Source organism: Carcharodon carcharias, chromosome 2, assembly GCF_017639515.1.
Source record: "Carcharodon carcharias isolate sCarCar2 chromosome 2, sCarCar2.pri, whole genome shotgun sequence".
Lineage (NCBI taxonomy): Eukaryota > Metazoa > Chordata > Chondrichthyes > Lamniformes > Lamnidae > Carcharodon > Carcharodon carcharias.
This window is the reverse complement of record NC_054468.1, coordinates 76,785,799-76,809,713: the sequence shown is the minus strand read 5'-3', so window position 1 is coordinate 76,809,713 and position 23,915 is coordinate 76,785,799. Positions and strand designations below refer to the sequence as shown.

The 23,915-nt window shown below is 41.2% G+C and overlaps 1 protein-coding gene and 1 long non-coding RNA gene across 9 annotated transcripts in view; one reads left to right on the top strand and one right to left on the bottom strand.

Annotated features, from left to right (window-relative positions):
• The window catches only part of pccb (propionyl-CoA carboxylase subunit beta), an 82,439-nt gene extending 62,438 nt beyond the window's left edge, over positions 1-20,001 (top strand). For 3 of the 5 annotated variants that reach the window (XM_041179536.1, XM_041179519.1, XM_041179513.1), the window contains 5 exons: positions 12,736-12,843; positions 14,560-14,660; positions 16,989-17,087; positions 18,171-18,270; positions 19,696-20,001. In XM_041179536.1, the coding sequence (XP_041035470.1) occupies positions 12,736-12,843; positions 14,560-14,660; positions 16,989-17,087; positions 18,171-18,270; positions 19,696-19,817 (530 nt within the window). In that variant the 3' untranslated portion in view covers positions 19,818-20,001. The remainder of the gene's footprint in view (positions 1-12,735; positions 12,844-14,559; positions 14,661-16,988; positions 17,088-18,170; positions 18,271-19,695) is intronic. The other 2 variants (XM_041179525.1, XM_041179528.1) reach the window with 2 other exon arrangements.
• LOC121272763 overlaps positions 1-23,915 on the bottom strand; it is a 52,553-nt gene that overhangs the window by 17,905 nt on the left and 10,733 nt on the right. For 2 of the 4 annotated variants that reach the window (XR_005941911.1, XR_005941910.1), the window contains exons 3-4: positions 14,841-14,980; positions 13,615-13,693 (exon numbers count right to left, since the gene is read on the bottom strand). This is a non-coding gene — a long non-coding RNA (uncharacterized LOC121272763). Of the gene's footprint in view, positions 1-13,100; positions 13,694-14,840; positions 14,981-20,217; positions 20,399-23,915 lie in introns of those variants that run through there. The other 2 variants (XR_005941909.1, XR_005941908.1) reach the window with 2 other exon arrangements.

Genomic DNA, 23,915 nt, shown 5'->3' with positions numbered 1-23,915 from the left:
AGGACTATCCCCATCCCAGCTGACAACATTTCTGATTGTCATATCATCTACAAATTTTGAAGTCACTCCTTAAAAAACTCCAGCAAGTTAGTTAAACATGATTTTCTCTTGATGAACCCATGCTGGCTTTCCTTAATTATCCTGCACTTGTCTAAGTGATTATTGATTTTATCCCATACTAAAGTTTCCAGAAGTTTCCCTACCATTGAGGTCAAACTGACTGGCCTGTAGTTGTGAGCTTCATTCTGGCACCCCTTTTTGAACAAGGGTCTAACATTCACAGTTCTCCAGTCCTCTGGCACACCACAGTTTAGGTCATTAATATATATCAGGAAGAGCAAGGGTCTCAACACTGATCCCTGAGGAACTCCACTACAAACCTCCCTCCAATCTGAAAATCAACCATTTTTTTCCCGTCAGCCTGCCACTTTCTTATCCAAGTACCTACTTTCCATTTTATTCCATGACCTAGAATTTTGTTCACAAGTCTGTTGTATGGCACTGTATCAAATGCCTTTTGAAAATCCATATGCACCACATCAACCTCTTCTGTTACCTCCTTAAAAAACTCCAGCAAGTTAGTTAAACATGATTTTCTCTTGATGAACCCATGCTGGCTTTCCTTAATTATCCTGCACTTGTCTAAGTGATTATTGATTTTATCCCATACTAAAGTTTCCAGAAGTTTCCCTACCATTGAGGTCAAACTGACTGGCCTGTAGTTGTGAGCTTCATTCTGGCACCCCTTTTTGAACAAGGGTCTAACATTCACAGTTCTCCAGTCCTCTGGCACACCACAGTTTAGGTCATTAATATATATCAGGAAGAGCAAGGGTCTCAACACTGATCCCTGAGGAACTCCACTACAAACCTCCCTCCAATCTGAAAATCAACCATTTTTTTCCCGTCAGCCTGCCACTTTCTTATCCAAGTACCTACTTTCCATTTTATTCCATGACCTAGAATTTTGTTCACAAGTCTGTTGTATGGCACTGTATCAAATGCCTTTTGAAAATCCATATGCACCACATCAACCTCTTCTGTTACCTCCTTAAAAAACTCCAGCAAGTTAGTTAAACATGATTTTCTCTTGATGAACCCATGCTGGCTTTCCTTAATTATCCTGCACTTGTCTAAGTGATTATTGATTTTATCCCATACTAAAGTTTCCAGAAGTTTCCCTACCATTGAGGTCAAACTGACTGGCCTGTAGTTGTGAGCTTCATTCTGGCACCCCTTTTTGAACAAGGGTCTAACATTCACAGTTCTCCAGTCCTCTGGCACCACCACTATGTCTAACGAAGACTGGAAGATTATCACTTGTATCTTTGCAATTTCCACTGTCACTTCCTTCAGTACCCTTGCATGCATCTTATCCGGTCCTGGTTCCTTATTTATTTTAAGTAAAGATGGCCTTTCCAACACCTTCCTCTCGATTGTAAGTTCTTCTGATGTACCAGTTACCTCCTCTTTCACCTCAGCCTGGGTAGCAAGTTCTTCCTTTGTAAAGACATGCAAAGTACTCGTTTAATACCTCCGCTATTTCTCCAGCCTCCACATGCAAGTCCTCTTTTTTGTCCCTAATCAGTCCTACTCTACCTTTTACCACCGTTTTATTGTTTACATTCTTAGAGAATTCCTTGGGATTCCCTTTTATCTTCACTGCGAGCCTCATTTCTTGCTCTCTCTTTGCTTTTCTCATTAGTTTTATCATTTACCCTCTGGTCCTTCTATATTCAGCTTGATTTTCCATTGACTGCCATATATGCAGTTCTTCTTTTTCATCTTTGCCTCTATCGCTCTTGTCATCCAGCATGCTCTGGATTTATTTGTCCTACCTATTCCCTTCAAGGGAATATGTCTTGACATTGCCTGCAATACTTTTTCTTTGAAGGTGGCCCACTTTTCTGCCAACATTTGATTCCAACTCACTCGACTCATGCATTCTCATCCCATCGAAGTTGGCTTTCCCCTAGTTAATTATCCCTGTTCTAGATTGTTCTCTGCCCTTTTCCATGATTAACCTAAACCTTATGATACAATGGTCACTGTCCCTTAGAGGCTCTCCCACTGATATTTGATCCACTTGGGCCAACCCATTCCCCAGAAACAGGTCCAAAAGCGCATGTCCTCTTGTTGGACCAGAAACATACTGCTGTAGAAAATTATCTTGAACATATTTCAGGAACCCACTTGATCTTTTGTACTATTCCTATCCCAGTCTATATTTGGATAACTGAAGTGCCCCATTATGATTACTCTATAACCCTTGCACCTCTCTGTAATTTCTTTGCAAATTTGTTTCTCCACATCCCTTCCACTAGTTGGTGCTGTATAAACTACACCAGTCAATGTTATTGCATCTTTCCCATTCCTTACCTCTAGCCAGAGCAATTCTGCCCTTGGACCCCTCTGGAACATCCTCTCTCTCTCCAGTACAGTAAGACCATCTTTAACCAATATTGCCACTCCCTACCCCACCCCACCCCACTTTCTTCATTTCCTGTCTCTCCTAAACACCTTGTACCCAGGAATATTGAACGTCCATTCCTGCTCTTTGAGCCAGGTCTCTGTTATAGCAATGATATCATGATTACATTTGTCAACCTGTGCCTGCAGTTCACCAATCTTATTAATAACATTCCATGCATTCATATACATGCACATTAGCCTTGATTTAGGCTTTTTTACTGAACCTATTATTCTGACCCCATCTAATGACTTACTATTGCCTACTCTAATTCAATCAAACTCTCCAAGTATTCCCGCATGGGCCCCAGCTATGCCTGTCTCTTCATTGGGTATGTGGAACATTCCTTGTTCCAGTCCTACTCTGGCCCCCTCCCACAACTCTTTCTCCGGTACATTGATGATTACTTCGGTGCTGCTTCACGCTCTCGTCGGGACTTGGAAAAATTTATTAATTTTGCTTCCAATCTCCACCCCTCTATCATTTTCACGTGGTCCATCTCTGACACTTCCCTTCCCTTCCCTTCCTTGACCTCGCTGTCTCAATCTCTGGAGATAGACTATCCACCAATATCCATTACAAGCCTACCGACTGCCACAGCTACCTTGACTACAGCTCCTCACACCCTGCTTCCTGTAAGGACTCCATCCCATTCTCTCAGTTCCTTCGCCTCCGTCGCATCTGTTCCGATGATGCTACCTTCAAAAACAGTTCCTCTGAAATGTCCTCCTTCTTCCTTAACCGAGGTTTTCCACCCATGGTCGTTGACAGGGCCCTCAACCGTGTCCGGCCCATCTCCCGCGCATATGCCCTCACGCCTTTTCCTCCCTCCCAGAAACATGATAGGGTCCCCCTTGTCCTCACTTATCACCCCACCAGCCTCCGCATTCAAAGGATCATCCTCCGCCATTTCCGCCAACTCCAGCATGATGCCACTACCAAACACATCTTCCCTTCACCCCCGCCCCCCCCGTTGGCATTCCGTAGGGATCGTTCCCTCCGGGACACCTTGGTCCACTCCTCCATCACCCCCTTCTCCTCAACCCCCACCTATGGCACCACCCCATGCCCATGCAAAAGATGTAACACCTGCCCCATCACTTCCTCTCTCCTCACCGTCCCAGGGCCCAAACACTCCTTTCAAGTGAAGCAACATTTCACTTGCATTTCCCCCAATTTAGCCTACAGCATTCGTTGCTCCCAATGTGGTCTCCTCTACATTGGAGAGACCAAACGTAAACTGGGCGACCGCTTTGCAGAACACCTGCGGTCTGTCCGCAAGAATGACCCAAACCTCCCTGTCGCTTGCCATTTTAACACTCCACCCTGCTCTCTTGCTCACATGTCTGTCCTTGGCTTGCTGCATTGTTCCAGTGAAGCCCAACGCAAACTGGAGGAACAACACCTCATCTTCCGACTAGGCACTTTACAGCCTTCCAGACTGAATATTGAATTCAACAACTTTAGGTCTTGACCTCCCTCCTCCATCCCCACCCCCTTTCTGTTTCTTCCCTCTTCCTTTTCTTTTTCCCACCTATTTCCATTATTTTTAAATATTTTTAAATCTTTTATGCTCCCCCACCCCCACTAGAGCTATACCTTGAATGCCCTACCATCCATTCTTAATTAGCATATTTGTTTAGATAATATCACCAACTTCAACACCTATGTGTTCTTTTGTTCTGTTGTCTGTGACATCTTTTGATGATCTGCTTCTATCACTGCTTGTTTGTCCCTACAACCACACACCCCCCCCTCCACTTCTCTACGCCCCCCCAACCCACCTTCCCCCCCCCCCCCCCCCCCCCCCCCCCCCCCCCGACACACACACACACACACACCTTAGACCAGCTTATATTTCACCCCTTCCTTAGATTCACCTAGTTTTGTCGAAGGGTCATGAGGACTCAAAACGTCAACTCTTTTCTTCTCCGCCGATGCTGCCAGACCTGCTGAGTCTTTCCAGGTAATTCTGTTTTTGTTTTGGATTTCCAGCATCCGCAGTTTTTTGTTTTTATCTCCAAGTATTCTATCTACCTTGATGCAACTCTGATATATCCTCGTTATCAGTTGATACTTTACTACTTCCCACTGGTAGTTTTTCTACTCTGCACTCTGAATTTCCCCCCAGGTTCCCACCCCCCAGCCAATCTAATTTAAGACCTCCCCAACAGCACTAGCAAACCTCCCTGTGAGGACACTAGTCCCAGTCCTGTAAAGGTGTAACCCGTCCTTCTTGTCCAGGTCCCACCTGTCCCAGAGCCGATCCCTATGCCTCAGAAATCTAAAGCCCTCCCTCCTACTCCATTTCTTCAGCCACTTGTTGAACTGCTCAATCTTCCTATGCTTATATACACTAGCATGTGGCACTGGGAGTAATCCTGAGATTACTGTTTCTGAGGTACTTCTTTTTAATTCCCTACCTAATTTCCTAAAATCTGCTTTCAGGACCTCATAGGTAGGAAAAGGGATGTCTTGGTCCCGATGTGTACTGCAACCTCTGGCTGTTCACCCTCCCCCAGAAGAATGTCCTGCAGCTCCTCCCTGGCACCATGGAGGCAACATACCATTCTGATGACTGTTTCGGTGCCACTTCATGCTCTCATCTGGACCTGGAAAAATTTATTAATTTTGCTTCCAATTTCCACCCCTCTATCACCATCACCTGGTCCATCTCTGACACTTCCCTTCCCTTCTTTGACCTCTCTCCCTCTATCACCATCACCTGGTCCATCTCTGACACTTCCCTTCCCTTCTTTGACCTCTCTGCCTCCATTTCTGGTGATAAGACTGTCCACCAATATTCATTACAAGCCCACAGACTCCCATAACTCAACTACAGCTCCTTATATGCTGCTTCCTGTGAGGACTCCATCCCATTCTCTCAGTTCCTTCGCCTCCGTCGCATTTGTTCTGATGATGTCACTTTCCAAAACGGCACTTCTGACGTCTCCCTTCTTCCTTAACCAAGGATCCCCCCCTACCCACTGTGGTTGACAAGGCCCTCAACTGTGTCCAACCCAGCTCCCATGCCTATGCTCTCACACCTTCTCCTCCCTCCCAGAACCATGATAGGGTCCCCCTCGTCCTCACTTTTCACCTCACCAGCCTCCACATTGAAAGGATCATCTTCTGCCATTTCCGCCACCACCAAACACATCTCCCCCTCACCTCCTCCCCCAATCAGCATTCCGTGGGGACATTCCTTCCAGGACACCCTGGTCCACTCTTCCATCACCCCCAACATCTTATCCCCTTTCCACGGCATTTTCCCATGCAATCACAGAAGATGCAATGCCTGCTCCTTTATCTCCTCCCCCCTCACCGTCCAAGGACCCAAACACTTCTTTCAGGTGAAGCAGGGCTTCATTTGCACCTCCTTCAATTTGGTCTGTTGCATTCACCGCTCCCAATACGGTCTCCTCTAATTTGTGGAGACCAAATGCAGACTGTGTGACCACTTTGCGGAACAACACCGGTCTGTCTGAAAGACCATCCTGCTCTCATGCCCACATGTCCGTCCTTGGCCTGCTGCACTGTTCCAGTGAAGCCCAGCGCAAACTGGAGGAACAGCACCTCATCATCTGATTATGCACTTTAAAGCCTTCTGGACTTAACATTTAGTTCAACAACTTCAGACCTTGAATCCTTTCCTCTATCCTCACCCCTTTTTTAATCCACTTTTTTTTCTACATTCATTTTTATTTTTTATCCATTTATTTTTTTTCATTTATTTGTGGTTTTATTCCCTTTGTATCCCCTTCTATCCTGTTTTCTATCTTTTTTCCCCACCACTGCCCCCACCCCATCCCCAAAAGGGCCATCTGTTAATTATTCCATGTTGTTCTGCTGTTATCACATTCTGCCTTCTTACCTTTACACCACTATCAGCACCTTTTTTAGCCCTTACCACCACCATTAACACTCCTTTTGTCCTCATGGCATCTTTGTCAATCTCTCCTTTGTCCCTACCTATTGCTGGCCTTCTATCCAGCTTCACCTGCTCCCCTTAAACAGTATAAACTTCATCACATTCCCACTTCCCTTCAGCTCTGAAGAGGGGTCATACGGATTCAAAACATTAACTCTGTTTCTCTCTCCACAAATGCTGCCAGACCTGCTGAGTTTTTCCAGCGTTTTCTGTTTTTGTTTCAGATTTCCAGCATCCGCAGTATTTTGCTTTTATACCATCCTGGAGTCATGTCTACAGCCACAGAAATAGCTGTCTACTCCCTGAACTATGGAATCCCCTACTGCTATAGCACTTCCAATGTACTTGCACCCCTATTGTGTAGCTGAGCCACCTGTGGTGCCACGGACTTGGCTTTTGCCACAGTCCTCTGACCATCTTTCTCACCAGACTCCAAAATGGAAAAGTGGTTAGAGAGCGAGAGAGCCTCAGGGGATTTCTGCAGTACCTATCTGTTTCTCTTAGATACTCTGGCAGTCACCCATTCCCACTCTGCCTGTGTACTTCTTAGATGAGGTGTGATCACCTCTCTAAACATGCTATCCACGTAATCCTCAGCCTTGTGGATGCACCAGTGACTCCAGCAGCCACTCAAGCTCTGAAACTCTGAGCTCAAATTTCTGCAGCTGATGATAATTCCTGCAGAAGTAGCTATCAAGGGCACTTTGTGCCTGCACAACTTCCCACATCACGCAAGATGCACATTTTACATGGCCGAGCTGCACTGACATACATTATACTTTATATGAAGCGTTTACTACAGTATTTACTAACTTATTTTAATTATCTTAATTTAGAATAATTCCTATGTATACTACAATTGTGTTTATCTCAGTCTCACTCCTTCTTGCACTCTTTTAAACTCTCCAGCTCTGCTCTCAGTCTCGCCCCCTTCTTGCACTTTCCTTATCAAAAAAATCTCCTTGAAGTCAATGTTTCCAGAGTAAAAAGACCAGCTCTCTTAAGCCTTTTGTGGTAATAAATATCTTTTAAAACAAGTATCCATCTAGTAGCTAATGTTCCTTCTAATTTCTGTTTGCTGTGCGTGGCTAGCTTGTTGCACTCTGTGGTCCCTAAGATTGAAGTGCGTGCATGCATCTTAAAGGGAGTGTTGCTTGTGCACAGCCTGTTTGATTCCTGTGCGGCACAATCCAGATTCCAGTATGGATGCACACCCTAATGGTTAGAAGGAATATTGTTGTTGGTTCTTCTCTGAACCTCTTCCAAGGCCTATATCACCCACCATGTGGGGGGAGGAACCAAAGCTGGACACAGAATTCTTGATTATGCAAGACAGTGGTTAAACTTCAAGAAATTATAGTGCTTTTTTATTTTGCATTGTCTACATTCTAATACTCTGTTTTTGTTGTAGCCTTGTGACACTGAACATGGATCTTTGGAGAATTGTATACTGTAACACCAGTATGTTTCTCCCACCCAACACCCTTTAGTTTGGAGTCCTGCATGATACACATATGGTTGGCATTATCCCTACATGTGCGTAATACACTACATTTATTTACATTGAATGCCATTTACCAAATGCAGGCCTATTCCCCCATTGCATCTAGATCTGATATAGTAATTATTTAAAAATTCTAATGTTGGCATAAACCTGTCTTCCGCAAAACTTGTAGACAGTTTCCCCACCACCATCTTTGTAGATCATGAACAGCAACTGCGCTAACACTCATCCCTGTGAGACTGAATTAGTAGCTCGTCTCTACTCAGAACCACTAACATTAATAACAGCCCTATGCCTGTGAGAATGCAACCAATTCCTTTTCTTACCCACAATCTACACTCCAGTCTCAGGAAAAGGCAGCCTATTATGTTGCATCTTCTGAAAATTCAAGTACATTAAGACAAAGCTCCTACTGTACATAAAATGCAGCAAGACATGACCTTTTTCGGAAACAATGCTGAGAGGCTCTAATATCTTCTCTGCCTTTGTGGTCATACAGAGTATTTCTAATGATCCATTCTAGCAGCTTGACTAAATTTTGATGTTTAAACTAACAGACCCTGAAATTCCCATTTTTAGCTTGTTTTAAATATTGGCACAGTCCATGGCAACAATCCCTGACTCTAACAAGCTGTTAAATATATAAGCACTTAGCACAGCCCCCAATTCTTAAGTAACTCTCAGTTGAATGTCATCAGAACCAGATCTGATTTTCAGCCTCATTCTTTCCAAGATTACATCCGCATTTACTTTGACATTTGAAACTTTAGTGTTAATTTTATATTGTATTAATGATAAGTAAGCATAATCTACTTCAATGAAGACTGATGCAAAATAGCCACTGAAAACTTCAACTTGGTCCTGGGAGTAGACCTGAATTTGTCCTAAGGAATCCTTCAATGGATCAATTAAGTTCATCATCGCCTCTGACTCTAAACATAGCTAACAAGAATTTTACAATTGCTACTGTAGCTATCTCCACCTTTTCTAATGAGCTTTGGCTGTTTTGTTGTTTTTTGCAGTATGATACCAGTTCTTTAAAAATGGAAAACAAAAACAGAAATACCTGAAAAAACTCAGCAGGTCTGGCAGCATCGGTGGAGAGGAACAAAGTTGACGTTTCGAGTCCTCATGACCCTTCAACAGTTCTGTTGAAGGGTCATGAGGACTCGAAAGGTCAACTTTGTTCTTCTCCGCTGATGCTGCCAGACCTACTGAGTTTTTCCAGGTATTTCTGTTTTTGTTTTGGATTTCCAGCATCCGCAGTTTTTTGTTTTTATTCTTTAAAAATGGATTTGTTTTAAAATATCTTTCTGCTAACTTCGGCAGAAAGGACACCAGTATATGTTGTGGAACTGATGTGAGATGAAGTCCACCAGGTTCTGGTGACTTTTCAGCTTTTAGTTCTATTTAGTTTTCTCAGTATCCTTTCCCTGGTGATTGTAATTATTTTAAGTTCCTCCCGCCCTATCACCTCTTGATGTACAAGTATTTCTGGGATGTGTCTTCCAAACAAAATATCTGTTCAACTATTAATTCCCCAGACTCTCTAGAGTTACCCTTATCCTTTTTAAATACTTGTAGAAATACTTACTATCTGTTTTTATATTTCTAGCTAGCTTTCTCTCATACTCTAATTTCTGCCTCCTTAATACTTTAGTTATTCCTTGTTTTTTAAAAATTCTGTCCAAACTTTTGACCTAGCACTAACTTCACAGAATTGTATGCTTTTTCTTTCAATTTGATACTATTTTTTTTAACTTCCTTAATTAGCCATGAATGGTACATTTATCTCCTAGCTCTTTCTTTCCCACTGAAATTTAAGTTTGCTGAACATTATGAAATATCTCCTTTAAAATCTGCCACTGTATTTCTCCTGACCTACCCTTTAACCTTCCCTTTTCCCAGTTCACTTTAGCCAGCTCCATCTTGTAATTGTGTTTATTCAAGTTTAAAACACTAATATTAGACCCAATCTTCCTACCTCATTGTACACAACCAAGTCCCAAATAACCTACTCACTAGTTGGCTGTAGAATGTGCTGCTCTAAGAACTGTGCTGAAAACATTCTTTAAACTCATCTTTCAGGCTACCTTTGCTGACCTGATATGCCCAATCTACAAGTAGATTAAAATCATCCATGATAAATGCAGTGCCTTTCTTAGAAGCCTCCCTTATTTCTCTTCCTGTATACCCTGTCCTACAGTGTGTTATGACATGGCAAATGATGCGTGCCAGGCAGACCAAATCCATGAGGGAAACTTGGTCATGCTATCACAATGGTTTTGCAATTTGTATTTATTCCGAGAGGTGTGCACTGAATTCAGAAGTAATAAGTCCACCAAGACCTTTAGGGATTTTAAAAATTAAATTAAAATAGTTATCAAAATAAAAGGTTTCAAACACATACATAAGACTGCAATTGCTACTATAATAACTCCTAAAATTCCTAATTAATGTAACCCCCAGCTACACCCCCTTTAAGGCAACGGTCCAAAAATAGATTTTAGATTTTACAAACTCAACAAGTTAACACAATACCCAGGTCTGTGGCATTCCAAATGGCTTTTCTCCGACTTCAATTTTGTAAGATAGCTGACTTATGCACAAATGCCGGAGGCTTCATTAAGGCTATATCACACATTCCTATTAGGCCTTACGTGGCCTTCTGACACACAACCTTTCATTCTCCTTTATATATGTTTCCCTCTTTTTAAAATATAAATTCTATTGTTCCATATGTCTGTGAAATTGTGTCCTCCTTATAATATTGCCAATATTATCTAACGTTTGGGAAAAATAAACACTTTCCTTAACCTTGCTTAGCTGGCTAGTTGTAAACAGAGTAAGATCCCTTTGAAATCCAAATATTCCTTCATTTATCTAAAAAATGCAAATTCCAGTGTTGTTACTGTTTGGGGGCCTATAAACTACTCCCACAATTGACTTCTTCCCTTTGCAATTTCTTATCTCTACACAAACTGATCCTACATCTTGAATGTTTAGAACTGAGGTCATCTCTCACTATTGTATTAGTGTCATCCTTAATTAACAGAGCAACTCCACTACTCTTTCCTAGCATTTTGTCCTTCTGAAATGTCATGCATTCATGTCATATATTCTTGAATGTTCAGGTAGCAGCACTGGTCACCTTGTAGCTACATCTCTGTAATGGCTATCAGGTTAAACATATTTGTTTCTATTTGAGCTGATGATTCATCTGTTTTGTTATGAATGCTATGGGCATTCAGATATAGAGCCTGTAGTTCTGTCTTTTTACTATTTGCAAACTCTGGCCTTATCTACTGTCTTAAGTTTGTGTGCTCTGTCCCTTCCTGCCATGCTCTGATTATCGTTACACTTATTGCTACCTTGCTGTATTGCCTTGTCCTTTTCTTTTAATTTTCCACATCCTCCCTCATGTGATCCCTCGCCCCACCTATTTAGTTTAAAGTCCTTTGTACTGTCCTTGTTATAAAACTCGCCAGAACACTGGTCCCAGCATGGTTTAAGTGAAGACTGTCCCAACAGTATGGCTCCCACTTTCCCCAGTACTGGCGCCAGTCTCCCATGAATTAAAACCCATTCCTCCCACACCAATCTTTGAGCCATATATTCAATTCCCTAATCTTATTTACCCTTTGCCAATTTGCATGTGGCTCAGGTAATAATCCAGCAATTATTACCTTTGAGGTTCTACTTTTTAATTTAGCCCCTAGAGCTGCTCTTACTCCTCATGCAGAACCTCTTTCCCAGTCCTATCAATATCTTTGGTACATCAGTGGACCACAATAATTGGATCTCCCCCTCCCCTCCTCCTGGCAATTTCCTCTCCAGCTGAGCAGATGTGCCAAATCCTGGCACTGGGCAAGCAACACTGCTGTCTGGAGTCTCGCTCTCAGCTGCAGAGAACCATGTCTATCCCTCTTGTTATACTGTCTACTACTACCTCTTAACTTGCCCCTGCTTGAATGACTTCCCGTACTATGGTGCTATAGAGTCAGTTTGCTCATCCACCCTGCAGCTCCAACTCTCATCCATATAAGCTGCAAGAACCTCAATCCTGTTGGACAATTGCAAAAGCTAAGGCTCCTCCACTTCTATTTTCTGGGTCCCAGTAACTGCCTCACTTGCAGTCATATCATCAAATCCCTGACCATGGAACAACTCAGGTGACCCAAGTCTCAGGGGTGTGACTGCTTTTTGGAACAAAGTATCCAGGTAACTTTCCCACTTCCTAATGCATCGCAGTATCTGTAGCTTGCCTCAAGCTCAATGTCTCTGAACCAAAGTTCCTTGAGCTGCAGACACTACAGATGTGGTTGCCTTGGATTACACTAGTGTCTACAAGCTTCTATGTACTGCAGCTGCAGCATATCACTTGCCCTGCCATCTTTATTGTGTTTTGTTTAACTAATTATTTATTTTAATTAATCCATCAAGTCTCGTTTGTGCTTCTATTCTTCTTAATTCAATAAATTTTCTAATTATCCCAATTGAAATTCCCTAGTTTAGATTAGATAAATAGAAAATACTCACCAGCCAGTCACCTATCTGCTTCCTTATGTGTCACATCTTGATCTTTGCTTTGGAACTCTGATAGGCTTCTGATGGCAACAGCCTCACTGTATCTCCGAAGTCTCTTGCGCTCTCTCTCGCTCCTTTATGCCCCGCTGTGTCTCTGAAGTCTCTTTCTTCTACTTTTATTTTTACTTAACTCCTTTCTGGTATCCTGCCCCTCATCAAGATTTTTAATTTTAACAAGGATTGGGAGTAATGAGATTAATCTGATTCACTTAAGACTGAGTTGTAACTTCATTTCGTTTTTAGGTTGTCTGGACATCAATGCTTCAGTAAAAGGAGCTCGTTTTGTCAGATTCTGTGATGCATTCAACATCCCCATCATTACATTTGTGGATGTACCTGGATTCTTGCCAGGTAGGACCTAAGAACAATGCCAGCACGAACAATGTCCATGTTCGACAATGATTCCAAATAATCACACTCCATTTTGTTAGTGCCAAAGTCATAATATGTTACACTATTTAAATTCTAATTTGTTCACATGCATGCACTAGTTGTAATGTACAAATTTGACAGCAACTCCCTTGCTTGTAGTACTTGAGTAGGTAACAAATGCTTTACTTTTCAGAAAGTTAGAGAGAATTTGGACGCCAAGTAACTTTTACTTTGAGTGTTGTTTCAATAATAATTATTTTATTCTGCTTATTGACATATAGTCTTGAAGAATTGTGGACAGCTTGTTCAATGCATTTTTATTCAAAGATAACTTTCTTCCTAGGCTCCAGGCTAACCAGTATTGTACTAACCATAGGTTGCTTACCTGAAGTGTCGCAACAGCCAGGCATAACTCAATATCTGTAGAATGAATATGTGAACTCATGACCCAAAATACCAGTAAAGAACTACATTACTATTCCATTGTACTAGATGAGCTGAAATTGTGCCAGGTCTTCTCTGCCATTGGCACCTGCAAACTAAACAGCTTGGATGTTTTTTTTCGACTATTGACCAGGAACGCTCTTTTTGTAAACTGGGTCTTCTTGGATGCTGTGCCTCTGCTGTTCACATGGCAGCTTAGTCCCTGTCATGACGTCAGTACTTGGTGCACACTGCTGTCCAAAATGTAGCAGCCAGTCTACGTACAGAGATCCACTTTGTAGCTGATTCACATGGAGAAGTGCTTACCTTTGGAATTTTTCTTCCCCCACTTGCCTGGCGCATTTTGTCATAATAAAGTGGAAATGTACAGCCACATCATTAGCACCTGAATGCAAGAGAGTTAAGAATGAACACTTTTGAGCAATTCTAAATAAGGTTCTCCAAATGAAACATTGGCCTGGATTTTGCACTAAAAATAACAGTAAGGCTATTGATGCTCATTAAATAGTAAATCGCACAGCAACACCTAGTGACCACACATGCACAGTTAAATATGGAAATCAGGAAGTTCCTGTCTGTGTTGCACTACTCCTCCAGAATCTTCAGTATAACAGTATCTTGCTGAGAGTCACACCATTGAAACACATGGAATGCGCAAAGTTGCTGTACTTACCCACTAGGTACACGTTAAATTCACAAGAAAATGTTAAGGCTTGTGCATTTTAGTGCTGTGACAAGTCTTGATTACTGACAACCTCTCGGATTGAAAATTATTTTTGTAGGTGTTGAGTTTCATTCCTTCAAATTTTTATTATTATTGGAGATTTGAAAAAAAATGTCTTTCTCTCTCATCTCTCTTAGTCCTATCTTTCTTTCTCTCTTTACTGTATGTGCATTATTTATTTTTATATATATATTACACATTCTAACTTACAGTTCCTGGTTGAGACTATCTGTGCCTCAGTAGGAATCCTTCAATCTTATTGGTTAGGGAGTTGCCCAGCTGTATTTGCTGTTTACACAGGTCCTGAATTCCCTATAGCGGCTGATGCACTGAAATGGCTCCCTAATAACCACAGGTGCCAATGTAAAATAAATTGTGAGTTAGCAGAATACCGTTCATTTGTCACTGAGTACAAAATTTGGGCCATTATCCTTTTTCTTCATGATACTGACTGAAATTGTCTTATTTCTTCTGGATTTATAACCATTATAGTTCCTTATTCTGATGTATTTCATGTGACTACACAGGAACTAGCCAGGAATACGGTGGAATCATTAGACATGGTGCAAAGTTGCTCTATGCATTCGCTGAGGCTACAGTGCCCAAAATTACAGTGATCACACGAAAGGTAAGAGGAGATGTGACTGCTGAACTTCTATCTGAAATAAACTCTGCCTGATCAGTCTAGGCTGCAGTTGCTACTCCAAGCCCACAAGTTTTAAGTGAAGTCTAAAAGAATGCCGTTTCTGAACCTATGACTTTATTATGCATACTAACTTAATATGTACAGGAATGCAGTAAGATGTACCTGATGGCGCAGTGAGTTAAACCTTGCCCTCCTTGCGTCAGGGACGGAGGTTCAAGCCTTGTCCTGACTGATGAGATGAAACTCTGGTGAATGTAATGGGTGTCATCTTAGTACACAAAGGTCCCCAAACACAAACTAGCCTATTTGGAAGAAAAGGAAGAAGTTCACATTGGTTTAGTAGATCTGGGATGCCTGTATCTCAATTTTATTCGGTCCTCAATGCCTTTATGGTATATGATCTAAAGAGCAACTTCTGGTTTTATTAGTTCTACACCCTCTTTTTTATTCTTTCATGGAATGTGGGTGTTGCTGGCTAGGCCACCATTTATTATCCATCCCTAGTTGCTCTTGAAGGTGGTGGTGAACCACCACCTTGAACCATGTGATGTAGGTACTACCCATACTGCTGTTAGGAAGGGAATTCCAGGATTTTGACCCAGCAACAGTGAAGGAATGGGTAAACAGTTTCAAGTCAGGATGATGTTTGGCTTAGAGTGGAACTTGCAAGTGGTGGTGTTCCCTTGTCCTTTGAGATGTTTACTCACCGATGAACAGTTTGTACTTTCCATGGGGAGAAAAACCAAAGCAGCTTAAGGCTATGGTTCCATTACTGCTTTCAGAGATTATGGCAAACTAACTTTATAAGTAATTTAAAATGTGGTATATTTAACTGGAGTGAGTGCATGGAATGGATCAAATTGGGGTATGCTGCATGCACCCACATTGGCTGGAAAAACTTTAACGACTAAAGTAACACTGAATTTATTAGGTAATGCGAATATAGTCGCCTAGTTTTCTATACAAGTCTGTGATTTTATGAAATTAAAACAGAAAATGCTAGAAATACTCAGCAAGTCAGGCAACATCTGTGGAGAGAGAAAAGAGTTAACATTTCAGGTTCATGATCTTTCATCAGAACTGGGATAAGTTAGAGATGAGTAACCTAAATTGTTGTTTTAAAACCTAGGGTTAAGTTTTGAGCAAGGGGTGGATGGGACAAGGGCAAAGGAAGGAAGACAGGAAAGATTGAATGACAGGCCTAGGTCTTACAGAGCCAAAAGGAATTTTGAAAGGGCAAGAAAAGAAACAGAAGATATACAAGAAGCAAGTGTGCTGCTGTCTGAAAGCAAAAAGAAAAAACCCAAAACATGCCAAGAAAAGGAAACAAAATTAGTAAGGGTGGCGGTGGTGGGTGGGAACAGAGTTTATGGTCTGAAATTGTTGAACTCAATGATTCCGTAAGGCTGTCCATGCCGAATGGAAAGATGTATTGTTCCTCAAGCTTGCATTAAGCTTCACTGAAACAGTGCAACAGGCCAAAGACAGATGCCAGCGTGAGCACAAAGTGGAGAATTAAAATGGCAAGCAATAGGAAGCTCAGAGTCATGCTTGCGGACTGAACGGAGGTATTCCGCACAGCTGTCACCCAATCTGCCTTTAGTCTCTCATTAGTTAGTTACTCTCCCCACATTGTGAGTAGCGAATACAAAATACCAAATTGAAAGATACCAAAATTGCTGTTTCACCTGGAAGGAATGCTTGGGGCCTTGATGAGAGAGGAGAAAGATTGGTTCCATGTTATAATTTTACATTTTAATTGCCATGATCGAGGATTTCTTAACTGTATGCTGGTTGCAAAAATGGATTGTGAGAAGATAGTTTCGCTATTGCAAGAAAAGGCTCCTCCAATAAGTGTAAAAAATGTTCTACTCGAACCCTTGTTTAGTATGTCGTTTAACTCTGCTTTTGGCTAATCCACATTGCTGAAACAGAGTAGGTGTAGATTTAACCTATAACTTGCCTTCATCAGCATTATCCTCAACCTGAAAATATGTAAAACTCCAAACAAATGGTGTAAATAATCTAACTCATTATCTCTAACATATATTGTATATCAGATGAGTTATTGTCTGACTATCTCAGCTGGAGATTGCAACTGAAACTTGTGGATAATATTCATGATGAACCTATTTGGTTTTTCTGTCACCTGGTCCTTTTGAAGCCAGTGGTGAAGTAACACATTAACAAAGCACTAAGCTCTGCACATAATTGAGTAGACCATCCAAAATGGTCCTATTACATAATGAAGAAAATTTCTGACTCTTTCATTGTTGCGTATGAAATGCCGTAATGTACTTTTCTTGGTAGGCCTATGGTGGTGCATATGATGTAATGAGCTCCAAACACTTAAGAGGTGATTTGAATTATGCTTGGCCAACAGCTGAAGTTGCAGTTATGGGCGCTAAGGCAAGTGACACTTCTGTATTTCTGATCATATTCATACTTGCAGCTGTAGATAGATTGTGTGTCCTGGAAGTCATATGACTGGCTGGCCTTTCTCTACATGAGGTTAGCCAGTTCACTAATACTTACAAACAAGCCTCTGTTGAGAGATGAGGGTTGGGGCAATTTGCAGAGACTGCAGTTTAATGGCACAAAATTTAAATTTATTGAATTTAGGACAATCATGATAGTCAAATGAACCACTTAATCAAGATTGTAGATTTCCTCCCCTATAATCCTTCTCTGGAAGGTAAATCAGTATTTGATCAATTTAAATATGAATTCAGGTCCCTTCTCCAAAATCTGTGAAAGTCAAGATGGAGCAAGGTTTGTGGAAGTTCCAGCTAGTTTGATCAGTTCTATTGCAGCCTAAGCAGCTATAAGTTTGCCATTGAAGAAAGGGTAGGAAAAGATGCCTCTCCCGGCTCAAAGCTTGCCCTCCTGCCTTTTCTTCTGTCTGTCTCTTGAGACTTATCAGTGGTGCAGCAGGCCTAGGTCTGATCCCCAGCATGGCTGGCTCTCTGGATTACTTTTATTAAATTCTATTAAAGGCATCATGAGCCTGATTTGACTCATGCAGTGCCAACGTGACCATATATATTATCAGCCAGGGAACATGGGTTAAATAAAAGAATATATTTAGAAGGATGAATTGTTTAGATACTTTGTGCATTTTACACTAGGGAAGATAGGAAGTTTGCAATTTTTATCCCAGGAAACTAGAAATCTTTACTGTGACTTTCCTAGAATTAGGAGTTACTGTATTGCAGCAAGGGTTATGGGAGTGATTACATCTGTCTTAAAGCTGCTGACAGTTGATTGGAAAAAGTGGGAATACCAAAGGATTTCACAAAAATGAGGGATCAAACAAGCTGAATTAATGAGTTATAAAGGGACTTTTAAAATTAAAACCGGATGGCTACCCAGGAAAAAAAAAAGTTATTTATATTTAATTTTGTTTGCTCTGTGAAATCAGATTCAACCATACAGGATAATAATGTTATTGTAAATTTGGGTCTTTCATTGTTTGACATTTTTCTTTTAAAGGGTGCTGTGCAGATTATTTTTAAAGGGAAAGGGAATGAGGTCAAGGCAGAGGCGGAATATGTGGAGACATTTGCAAATCCATTCCCAGCAGCTATAAGAGGCAAGTGCCAGAAGAAGGATATGTAGTGCACTTTCTAAAATATTTTAAATATTCTGTTGAGTGCTGCAAAGCTGCCAATTTTATTTAAAATTCAAGATTTAAAACCAACATAATAGATAGTGAGAAGCAGCACAGTAATGTGCCACAATACAGTGAGATAGGATATGTTAACAAAGCTCAGCCACGTTACAAGACATGGGGCAAAGAAGGCAGTACTGGTGTGTCCATCCCACCTTCACCTTTTACAGCAGAGGCAGAGCTCCATTGATTGGGGGAGATTTTTGAAATCCAATAATGATAGGAAATTAAAAACAAAAAGTGTTGGTAATACTCAGCAGGTCTGGAGAGTCTTCAGTTTCAAAGAGCCATATTCAAATTGAAACATTAACTCTGTTTTTCTCTCTGTAGATGCTGAGTATTTCCAGCATCCTCAGTACTTTTTTGCTTTTACCTTAATGGTAGAAAATGTTCAATTATCCTTAGAGTGCTACAATGAATCAGAGTACTTTTCTCAATGCATGAGCACTTAGATAAGCTTTGCCCTGCTGTAGAACAAAACCAAAAAGCTAATTCAAGGCAAGGTAAATGGGAATTCGAGCATTGGCCTGAACCCAGCCCGTTTCTTGAGCACTGCCCAATAGGAGTCAAAATATTAAAAGCCATTTACGTCTGGCTAGTGCAAAATAAATAACTTCCATTTGAAAAAGTTTCCGTTTTCTTCAGGCATTCTGTTTAATGGTAAGATGCTGTATCTAGTGCTGCTTCACAGCTTCGAAGAAAAAATAAATGCTTTGAATTCGAATTTGGTTTCTTGGTTATAGGAAAAAAGTACTGATCTGAGCACATTATATCTTTGTCATTAATTACATTTACCATACAGTAACTCCCCATTTTAAGTTATTAGCTTTAACCTTATGGATATAATGAGGCTGGTATGCACAGTTAGCATTGGGACTTCTGCTTTAGCATCAGGAATGCATGAGCCAATTAGCGTCACTTTGAAATGGTCTCTCCCTCATTGCCCTTCTCCTGAGTCCTTGCTCACAGTAAGGATTCAGGAGGTAAATAGAAAGAGTTAGCATATTTTTTATACTTTAAAATTTGTTTAGTTATTTCATTTACAAATTTAGGAATGTACAATATTTTAACTTGTAATGTTTTTTTCTGACAAGAAAGGTCCTGTACCTAACTATAACTTTTACATTGGTTGTAATGGGAAAATCTGATTTGTTTGACAGTTTTATTTGAAGTTACAGTTTTCAGGAATGCCACTAGAACCTTAAGGAATTACTATGGTTTGTTTTTGCTATTTCACCATTTCTCCAGGTTTAGGACAGTTAATACATCAGGCAGCTGTTTTTATACTTGAGTGAGGTGGATTCAGCCTGCAAAAACTGCTCTAATCTGCTCGTGTGTTCCATGCAGGTTTTGTTGATGACATAATCGAACCGGCAACCACTAGAAAGCGTATTTGTCGAGACCTAGAGATGCTGGCAAACAAGAAACAGACTAACCCTTGGAAAAAACATGGCAATATTCCCCTGTAAAATACAAAGCTTATAAAGATGACAAGCTAAAAAATAGAACTTTCTTTATACCCACAAAAAGTGTCGATTCACTGTTAACAAATAATGCTGTCTGGAATCCCCACATCATTCAGCAAGAATTAACTAGAAAATAAATGCTGTATTTGTGAATTACTGGGAAATAAATTATTTTTGTGAGTCTTTATTTTCTTTGTCTTAATTGGTGGGTAATGCATTTATGTGTTAAATCAGTATTGAAATAATCTGCAAGATTAAGAATTTGATTTCATCATTGTCAAAGCCATTTTAGTTCAGTGGTAGCATTTTACCTTCAGGAAATAAATCAGGATCAACAGACAGATAGACAGAAAAATACCAAGAATGGTGAAAAGGACAGACTTTAGTAAATTTGAATAGATACCTGAATGCAGATATTGTTGAGCTCCAACTGTACCCTAACTCCTCTGACGGGAACCAGGTAGATGCACGTCATACGTCCGTTTTAATGCTTCACTCATGATGCAAATTGGATGCCTAACCTGAATTCTGTTGGGTGGGCTAGGTTAAATTTCAAGTCTTTGAGAGCAGCACACCATAACATCCTGAAAGATCCATGCATCAGTTTTATCACTATGAATATGCAGTTAATGGGAATTTGACCGTTTTCTTTAATAAACTTGTTTAAATGGTTGAAAATTTGTGTCATTAGGTTCAAGTCCCACTTCAAAGACTTGAGCACATAATCCAGGCTGACCCTTCAAGAAACTGCTTTACTTACAGAAGTGACGTCCTTAGGATGAGACGTCAAACCCAGGTCCTGTTTGTCCTCATGGATGTAAAAGATCCCCACACCACTATTCAAAGAGCAGTGGAATTCTCCTGGCCAATATTTATCCCTTAATCAACATCACTAAAACAGATTATCTGATCTCGTGTGCACTTTAGCTGTTGCATTTCCCTACTTTGGTTGTAAAGCACTTTGGGACATCCTGAGTTCACAAAAGGTGCTCCGATACAGTGACATAACGGTGATATAGTGATCATGTTACTGGACGAGTAATCCAGAAGCCTGGAGTAAACATGCAGAGGCATGAGTTCAAATCCCACCACGACAGCTGAGGGATTTAAGTTAATTAGTTAATTGTTACAATCCCCGTAGGGACTGATAATTTAAAAAATAAAATAAATTTCCCTGTGAAGGAAAGAACCGAAGGACAAGATTTCACATTTTACTGCAACAAACTAAAATCAACATAGATTAAACATTACTTACCAGGCAACTAATGCATCGAACTAAAGAAAAAATATTTGTACATTAACTCTTGCAACCGAGGTGGTACTTATGAAACACTTTGATGCAATGTCTTGCCTCTGGCAGATATGTAGCACCCTATAGTCATGCCAGGTTCCCCAGCAGGTCCACTTCTCCCTGCCAGGCCAGTTGTAACTTCTAGTATCCTTTGACAATGATTCCGCTCACTATTAGAGTTTTCCAGATCTGATTATCCCCAGCAAGGCACACTCTCCCTTCCTTAAATCTCCTAGAGCCCTGTCTGTTCTGTTCCCTTTATTGCAGTACAGAAACCAAACTCTCACCAGCATCCTGCTTGGTCGGCAGCACAAAGCAGCCCACCTGCTTCCACGCAGCAGTAGCTTTTTTGCTTCTGTGTTTAAAGCAGCAGCTGTCCTTTTACTGAGAGATACTGTGAAAAGGTGTTAAAACAGGCACCTGAACCTGCAATGGGTTTCTGTTCGAGTTTCTTTCTCCCTGTAGCAGCAGGATCACGTGAGCATTTCTTCAAACCAAGGTGTTTATCATGACTACTTCAAAATGTTCTGTTTCACCTTAAGTTAAAGGGGACATTTTAAAACATAACCATAATGTAAAGCCTATCATTCATGACAAAAGCTAGTATCTTATAATTTCATGCTAATCATTAAAGATTATCAAGAAATAGGAGGAATAGGCCATTCAGCTCATCAATACCATCCTGTGTTCCTTGAAGTTTTAAGTATGTAGAAATCTATCAATCTCAGTCTTGAACATATTTAACCACTGAGCCTCCACAGCCCTCTGGGGTGAGAATTCCAAAGATTCACCACTCCTACGTGAAGGAATTCCTCCTCATTGCAGTCCTAAATGGACTGCCTCTTATTCTGAGCCTGGGTCCCTGTTTTTGCATCCCAACCCAGCCACAGGTAACGTCCTTCCTGCATCTACCCTTCCTGTAAGAATTTTGTATGTTTGAATTAGATCACCTCTCATTCTTCTAAACTCCAGAGAATAAAAATCCAGTCTATTTAATCTTTCCTCATAGGACAATCCCAGGAATTAGTGCGATAAGGTTCACCAAACTTTCTCTATGGCAGTATATATTTCCTTAAGAAAGGAGACCAAAACCACACACAATACTCCAGGTGTGGCCTCACTAAGGCTCTATGTAATTACAGTAAGTCATCTTTATTCTTGTGCTCAAATGCTCTTGTAATAAAGGCCAACATGCCATTTGCCTCCTTAATGCACCTGCATGTTAGTTTTCAGTGCCTCATGAACAAGGACACCCAAGTCCCTTCGAAGTTCAACACTTCCTGCCTTTCACCATTTAAGAAATACTCTATCTTCTGTTTTTCCTACCAAAGTGGATAACCTCACATTTCTCTACATTTGTATCCCATCTGCCAAATTTTTGCCCATTCACTTAGCCTCACCAAATCTCCTCAAAGCGTGCATCCTCACAACTCACACTTCCGCCTAGCTTTGTGTCATCTGCAAACTTAGAAATATTACATTTGGTCCCCACATCCAAGTCGTTGATATAGATTGTGAACAGCTGGGGCCTAAGCACTGATCCTTGGGGTGGTACCCCACAAGGCACAGCCTGCTAACCTGAAAATCACCCATTAATTCCTATTCTCTGTTTTCTTCCATTAACCAGTTCTCAATCCATGTCAGTATATCCTGCCCAATCCCATGCGCCCTAATTCTGTTTACTAACCACGTCCACCATCTTCAAGGCATATGTCAGGAGTGTGGTGGAATACTCCATTTGTTCAGCTCCAATAACACTCAAGAAGTTTGACACCATCAAGGACAAGGCAGCGCACTTGATTGGCACCCCATCCACCATCTAAAACATTTACTCCCTCCAACCCGACGTATAGTGGCAATTTGTACCATATACAAGATGCATTGCAGCAACTTACCAAGTCTCCTTTGACAGCGCCTTCCAAACCCCCAGCCTCTACCACTGAGAAGGACAAAGGCAGCAGATGCATAGGAACACCACCACCTATAAGTTACCCTCTAATGCACACACCATCCTACCATTGTTCCCTCTAAGGTGTGCATGTGTGTGGCTGCACAGCTATCTGGAATGCCCTGTGCATTCTAATAAACAGGCTGTGCACAACAGCAAGATTGAGAAGAGGGGAGAGGCAGAGCAAAAGCGCAAGAAGCTGGAGAGAGATGTGGAAAAAGTGCAGATGAGGATCTTCGAGTACGGGAGGGTATTTGATAGGAGGAAAAGTAAGAGTGCAAAAGTGTAGCTTTGATTGGATGAGCCACAAGGTCGAACTGAAGGGAGGATTAGGTGTGTCCTGAAGTGAGAAGGCTGCAAAGTGAGGGGGCAGGCAAGGTCTCAGAACCCTCACGATGGACTGAACTTCATAAGGTGAGAGCGCTCCACATTCACAGGTCAAAGGTTGTAGGAAGCGTGGAGACAGGAAAATACCCAGGTCAGCCTATAAGGAGACAGGGAAGGACAGGCTTGAACCAAATGATGATAATGGGAGTACACCCACAGAGATTACAAGAACACAAGAATTAGGAGCAGGAGTAGGCCATTTGGCCCCTCGAGTCTACTCTGCCATTCAATAAGATCATGGCTGATCTGATTGTGGCTTCAAAATCACGTTCCTGTCTGCTCCCATTAAGCCTTAACTTGCTTGTTGATCAAGAATCTATCTAACTCAGCCTTGAATACATTCAATGATCTCTGATGACTCCAATGCTCTCTGGGGAAGAGAATTCCACAAACCGCTGTCTGAAAGAAAATAATTCTCGTCTGATTTAAATGGGAGATCTCTAATTTTTAAACCGTGTACCCTAGTTCTGTCAAG